This window comes from Rhinopithecus bieti, unplaced genomic scaffold, assembly GCF_001698545.2.
Source record: "Rhinopithecus bieti isolate Rb0 unplaced genomic scaffold, ASM169854v2 scaffold_33940, whole genome shotgun sequence".
NCBI classification, from domain to species: Eukaryota; Metazoa; Chordata; class Mammalia; order Primates; family Cercopithecidae; genus Rhinopithecus; species Rhinopithecus bieti.
Window position 1 is genome coordinate 542,609 of NW_016814565.1, and position 6,584 is coordinate 549,192.

At 42.0% G+C, this 6,584-nt stretch overlaps 1 protein-coding gene across 1 annotated transcript in view; it reads left to right on the plus strand.

Annotated features, from left to right (window-relative positions):
- DNA2 (DNA replication helicase/nuclease 2) overlaps positions 1 to 6,584 on the plus strand; it is a 68,557-nt gene that overhangs the window by 6,090 nt on the left and 55,883 nt on the right. The window contains exons 2-3 of the mRNA XM_017851411.1: positions 1,010 to 1,193; positions 3,853 to 3,998. Coding sequence (XP_017706900.1) covers positions 1,010 to 1,193; positions 3,853 to 3,998 — 330 coding nt within the window. The remainder of the gene's footprint in view (positions 1 to 1,009; positions 1,194 to 3,852; positions 3,999 to 6,584) is intronic.

Genomic DNA, 6,584 nt, shown 5'->3' on the forward strand with positions numbered 1-6,584 from the left:
AAAAAAAAAAAAAAAAAAGAAAATCACGTACAAAGAGCCTTATTAATGACTACTTCCTATTTCCCAGTACATTCTAAGATTGCAGCTGAAATGCATGTCAGTTTTAACTAAGAGCAAAATTAATTAAAACATATAGGCCTTAGATTTCTCTACTCAAAGTGTGGTATGTGAAGGGTGGAGTGTAGATGCAGAAAAGCTAGAGGTCTAACTTTGGCTCTTCATCTAAGCTGTGAATTAGTTTGTTTTTGTTGTTGTTGTTTTTTTTGGAGATGGAGTCTTGCTCTGTTGCCCAGGCTGGAGTGCAATGGCGCGATCTCGGCTCACTGCACCCTCCACCTCCCAGGTTCAAGCGATTCTCCTGCCTTAGCCTCACAAGTAGCTGAGATTACAGGCGTCCGCCACCACGCCCAGCTAATTTTTGTATTTTTAGTAGAGACAGGGTTTGACCATGTTGGCCAGGCTGGTCTTGAACTCCTGACCTCAGGTTATCCACCCACCTCGGCATCCGAAAGTGCTGGGATTACACGCATGAGCCACCGCGCCTGGCCTAGTTTGAACCAGTTCAGTATGATTTTATTCTTGCTACACTGGGTTTGGCTTCATGCTTCAAGACTTATAGAAGCTGTAGATTTCCTATAAGTCTTAAGAAAGAATTATTAAAACAACCCAATTCATAATTGGAGCTATATATATTACATTAGCAAAGGTTTTTTGGTAGCTTATGCAATAGACTTTACTGGCACTAAGTTGTTTTTCTCTTTGGGATTTATAGAAGACTGTTGAGTATTCTCAGATGTGTTTGGCACATAGAAAGGGATAGAGTGACTAGGAGTTGTTTTAGAAGACTGTATCCTGGTATTTCATTTTATTTTTTTAAAGACCCAGAAATTTAGAAATATTTTTTTCTTCTTCAGATAAAATACTCATTTTTTTTTTGAAGCCTCCCTAATGTGTTTAAATGTAGGAACCTAAGCAATATATTTATACTTTAACTTTGCTTTATTTTCAGGTGTTCTGTTCCAGTAGAGCCAGGAGATATCATTCATTTGGAGGGAGACTGCACATCTGATACTTGGATAATAGATAAAGATTTTGGATATTTGATTCTGTATCCAGACATTCTGATTTCTGGCACAAGCATAGCCAATAGTATTCGATGTATGAGAAGAGCTGTCCTGAGTGAAACTTTTAGGGTAAATAATAGTAACAGTTAATGTTTCTGCAGGGTCTGAGAGTGTTACAGAGCACTTTTACATTTATTATTTCAGTTAATCCTCCCAGCAACCCTATAAAATGAATGGTATTAATCAGCTGCATTTTATAGATGAGGAAAATGGGCTCAGAGAGGTTAAGTGACTTGCCCCGCAGCCACATAACTACGAGGTGGCAGTGCTAGGACTAAAGGCCAGGTGCCTGAGTCCTTCAAATCTTGTTCAGGTCTTAATAAGTAATTATAGTAAGAAAATTAATTTAAATGATAAACTTAAATTTAAACACAGCTAGACATTTCCAAACTTTGCTTCATGTGATTCCCACTAAACTAAAAGTAAATGTGTAGATCACTTTTAAAAAATGTATTTTGGTAGAAAAATTAGCCAGGTGTGGTGGCATGCACCTGTAGTCCCAGCTACTCAGGAGGCTGAGGCAGGAGAATCGTTTGAACCCAGGAGGCGGAGGTTGCAGTGAGCCGAGATCAGGCTACTGCATTCTAGCCTGGGCGACAGAGCGAGACTCTGTCTCAAAATGAATAACAAACAAATTGTATTTTGGGCTATTTCAAACGTACTAAGAGATGATTGTAATAAACTCCCATGTACTCAACACCCAGCTTTTTATTTATTTTTCTTGAAACATGCAGTTTTATTTTAAAATAAAATAAGTCTCAAAAAAAAATAAATGTATTTGGGTGTTGGGCACGGTGGCTCATGCCTGTAATCCCATCACTTTGACAGGCCGAGGTGGGAGGATCACGAGGTCAGGAGTTCAAGACCAGCCTGACCAACATGGTGAAAACCCGTCTCTACTAAAAATACAAAAATTAGCCAGGCATTGAGGCGCGTGCCTGTAATCCCAGCTACTCGGGAGACTGAGGCAGGAGAATCGCCTGAACCCTGGAGGCGGAGGTGCGGTGAGCGGAGATCCTGCCACTGCACTTCATTCATCCTGGGGGACAGAGTGAGACTCCGTCTCAAAACAAAAATGTATTTTGGGCTATTTCTTTCTTTTTTTTTTTTTTTGAGGCAGAGTCTTGCTCTGTCGCCCAGGCTGGAGTGCAGTGGCCCCGATCTCAGCTCACTGCAAGCTCCGCCTCCCGGGTTCCCGCCATTCTCCTGCCTCAGCCTCCCAAGTAGCTGGGACTACAGGCGCCCGCCACCTCGCCCCGCTAGTTTTTTGTATTTTAGTAGAGACGGGGTTTCACTGTGTTAGCCAGGATGGTCTCGATCTCCTGACCTTGTGATCCGTCCGTCTCGGCCTCCCAAAGTGCTGGGATTACAGGCTTGAGCCACCGCGCCCGGCCTATTTTGGGCTATTTCAAACATACAAAGAGATTATTGTAATAAACTACCATGTACCCAACACCCAGCTTTTTAATTATTTTTCTTGAAACATGTACTTTTATTTTATTTTGAGTCTCACTGTGTCACCCAGACTGGAGTGCAGTACGTCACCAAAGCCTTGACCTCCCAGGCTCAAGCAGTCCTCCCACCTCAACCTCCCGAGTAGCTGGAGCTATAGGCATGAGCTACTGTGCTTGGCCTGAATATTAAGTTTTAAAAAACTTTTTGGGCCAGGCGCAGTGCCTCACGCCTGTAAATCCTAGCACTTTGGGAGACCGAGGTGGGCGGATCACGAGGTCAGGAGATCAAGACCATCCTGGTTAACACGGTGAAACCCCATCTCCACTAACAATACAAAAAATTAGCCGGGCGTGGTGGTGGGCGCCTGTAGTCCCAGCTACTCGGGAGGCTGAGGCGGGAGAATGGCATGAACCCGGGAGGTGGAGCTTGCAGTGAGCGGAGGGCGTGCTTCTGTAGCCCCTACTGTCCCTGGGGGACAGAGGGAGACTCCGTCTCAAAAAAAAAAAAAGGTCTAGCCTAATACAAGAGTTAATCAAGAAATGAAGTATGAAGTAGTTTTCTTTTGAGTGGAGAAAATTCCTTGCCAAAATCTCTGTTGTAGGTTAAAAAATATTTTTTTCTTCCCAAACATTACTGTTAAGTAGGTTTAACTTTTATATTTGAATGGTATCTTTTACTTACATGAGTTTATCAGCTATGCCTTTATTGACTTTTCTATTGGGTGGATTATCAAGTGAAATTAGAGTACAATACTTTAAATATTATTTGAGAGCATTTTGAATATTGGTTATTTTATTTTTTTTTCAAAATGGAGAACATTGATTTTAAAAGCAATTCATACTCAGCCTGGCCAACATGGTGAAACCCTGCCTCTACTAAAAATGCAAAAAATAAAAGTTAGGCTGGGCGTGGTGGCACACACCTGTAATTCCAGTTACTTGGGAGGTTGAGGCATGAGAATCATTTGAACCTGGGAGGTGAAGGTTGCAGTGAGCTGAGATTGTGCCACTGTGCTCCAGCCTGGGTGTCAGAGCAAGAGTCTGTCTCAAAAAAAAAAAAAAAAGTAACTCATGCAATAATAATTCAGACAATTCTGAATAGAAGAAAGTAAAAGTCACTCATAATTCCACCCAACAGAAAAAAAATTGTTTAATATTTTGGCATTTGTCTTACCAGTGTATTTTGGCTATGGTGGTTTAATAGATTAGATAATACATATACAATCGTGTCTGTTAATATGTTGTGAAATAAATTGTGTGATTTGTTTTTGTAGAGCTCTGATCCAGCCACTCGCCAAATGCTAATTGGTACGGTTCTCCATGAGGTGTTTCAAAAAGCAATAAATAATAGCTTTGCCCCAGAAAAGCTACAAGAAATTGCTGTTCAGACAATTCAAGAAATAAGACATTTGAAGGAAATGTAAGTAGTTATAAGAGGAACTGCAGGTATAATTTTCTTATGTAACTTCTTTCCTAGAAACTATAAAGTATTTGTGTAGACTACCCAACATAAATTAGTGTAATCTAAAATGCAGATTTCACAGTTCCAGTACACTGTTGAAACTCTGTGAAGAGTTTCTGAAATTGCTCAACAGGATCTTTTTGGGTAAAAATATCTAAATATTTTGTACATGTGCATAACAGATTCCTTAACTACTTTCAGAGAATGTATAAAGAACTTTTTTTGCATTAGTTCTAGAAACAGTGTGATATACTGAGAATTATATGGGGTTGGGAATAAGATGAAACTAGTTTCAAAATGCAGCTTTATGGCCAGGTGCAGTGGCTCACGCCTGTAATCCCAGCACTTTGGGAGGCTGAGGCAGGCGGATCACCAAGTCTGGAGATTGAGACCATCCTGGCTAACACGATGAGACCCCGTCTCTACTAAAAATACAAAAAATTAGCTGGGCGTGGTGGCGGATGCCTGTAGTTCCATCTTCTCGGGAGGCTGAGGCAGGAGAATGGTGTGAACCCGGGAGGCGGAGCTTGCAGTGAGCTGAGATCACACCACTGCACTCCAGCCTGGGTGACAGAGCGAGACTCCGTCTCAAAATAAATAAATAAAATAAAAAATGTAGCTTTACAGTATTTTTTTGTGGGGGAGATAGGGGTCTTGCTATGTTGTCCAGGCCTTAAACAACTGGGCTCATATGTTTCTGCCCACCTCAGCCTCCTGTGTATCTGGAACAACAGGTACATGCCACCATGCCTGGCCTGCCTTACCAGTTTTTGTTTTGTTTTCAAGACAGAGTCTTGCTCTGTCGCCCAGGGTGGCGTACAGTGGGTTGCTCTCAGCTCACTGCAGGCTCCACCTCCAAGATTCAAACAATTCTCCTGCCTCAACCTCCCGAGTAGCTGGGATTACAGGCATAAGCCACCACACCCGGCTAATTTTTTTGTATTTTTAGTGAAGACGGGGTTCCGCCATGTTGGCCAGGCTGGTCTTGAACTCATGACCTCAAGTAATCTCCCCACCTCGTGTCCCAAAGTGCTGGGATTAAAGGCATGAGCCAGCATGCCTGGCCTAAAATTTTGATACATATTACCAAATTGCTCTCTATAGACATTGTCCCAGTTTATATTTCTACTGGCAATATATGAGACTTTGTGAGACCATATGGTCATCTACATCATTTTTGATCAACTGGAAACTGCCTGATTTCAAACAGCCTTTTGCAAGGATAACCTTCACTTTCAGTAGTCTAACTGTGTGTTTCTCTAGATCTTTTTGGATGCTTTGGTATTAGCAGTTGCTTCCTGGCTTGAGGAATTTCAGCTTCTCTTTCAACCTGCAGTTGCTATTTTGCTTAAGACAATTTTGGCTGAGCTAGCATTGCTAATTTTGTCTTCTCTATTGGACTGGCTGTCTCAGAGGGCTGACACAACTCTGCTCTGTCAGTCTTGGTAAGCTGGAGGTGGCAGAAACCTAGCAAGGTAACAGCTCATTAAATTTGGTATTAGAAATATTGCACAGTTATATGGTAAATGTGTAGTGTCCTAAAGTCTCAATGTCTGATGAATGTGTTATTATACTGCTCCCTTAAGCAAGTGAGAAAAATTATAAGTTGTATCTTTTTTTTTTTTTTTGAGACAGAGTCTCGCTGTGTTGCCTAGGCTGGAGTGCAGTGGCTCACTAGGCTCACGGCAAGCTCCACCTTCCGGGTTCACACCATTCTCCTGCCTCAGCCTCCTGAGTAGCTGGGACTACAGGCGCCTGTCACCATGCCCGGAATAGTGCTCTCCTATAGTTAGCACTGTATTTGTTGTTGTCATCATGGTCTTTATACCTTAATGATTTTTTTTTCTTTTTGAATCTTGCTCTGTTGCCCAGCTGGAGTACAGCACTGCAATATCGGCTCATTACAACCTCTGCCTCCCAGGTTCAAGTGATTCTCCTGCCTCATCCTCCTGATTAGCTGGGATTACAGGCATGCGCCACCACGCCCGACGACTGTTTCTGCATTTTTTAGTAGGATGGGGTTTCACCATGTTGGCCAGGCTGGTCTCGAACTCCTGACCTCAGGTGATCCACCCTCCTCAGCCTCCCAAAGTGCTGGGATTACGGGTGTGAGCCACCACGCCTAGCCTATACTTTAATGAGTTCTTATCATCAGCTAAGTGCTTTACATACATTGTTCTATAATCCTCAGACTAACTATGTAAGGTAGTTATTATCTCCTCCTGTTTCCAGATGAGGAAACAGGCTTAATTAACAGTGACTTGCTCTTAGTCATACCTCTGGTAGTGCAGAGTTGGGATTCAAACCTAGGTGTGATTTTATATACAAACTGATACGCCCCTGCCACTCTAGAGTAGTTATTAAGATTGGGGAGCTTAAATATAAAGAAGGAACTGGAATAATCATCCTGCGAGGGTAAGTTTATAACAGCAGTTCTCAAAACTTTTGCTCTCAGGACCTCTTTACGCTAAAAAATTATTGAGGACTGGAAAGAGCTTCTGTTTATGTGGGCTATATCTTTTTTTTTTTTTTTTTTTTTTTTTT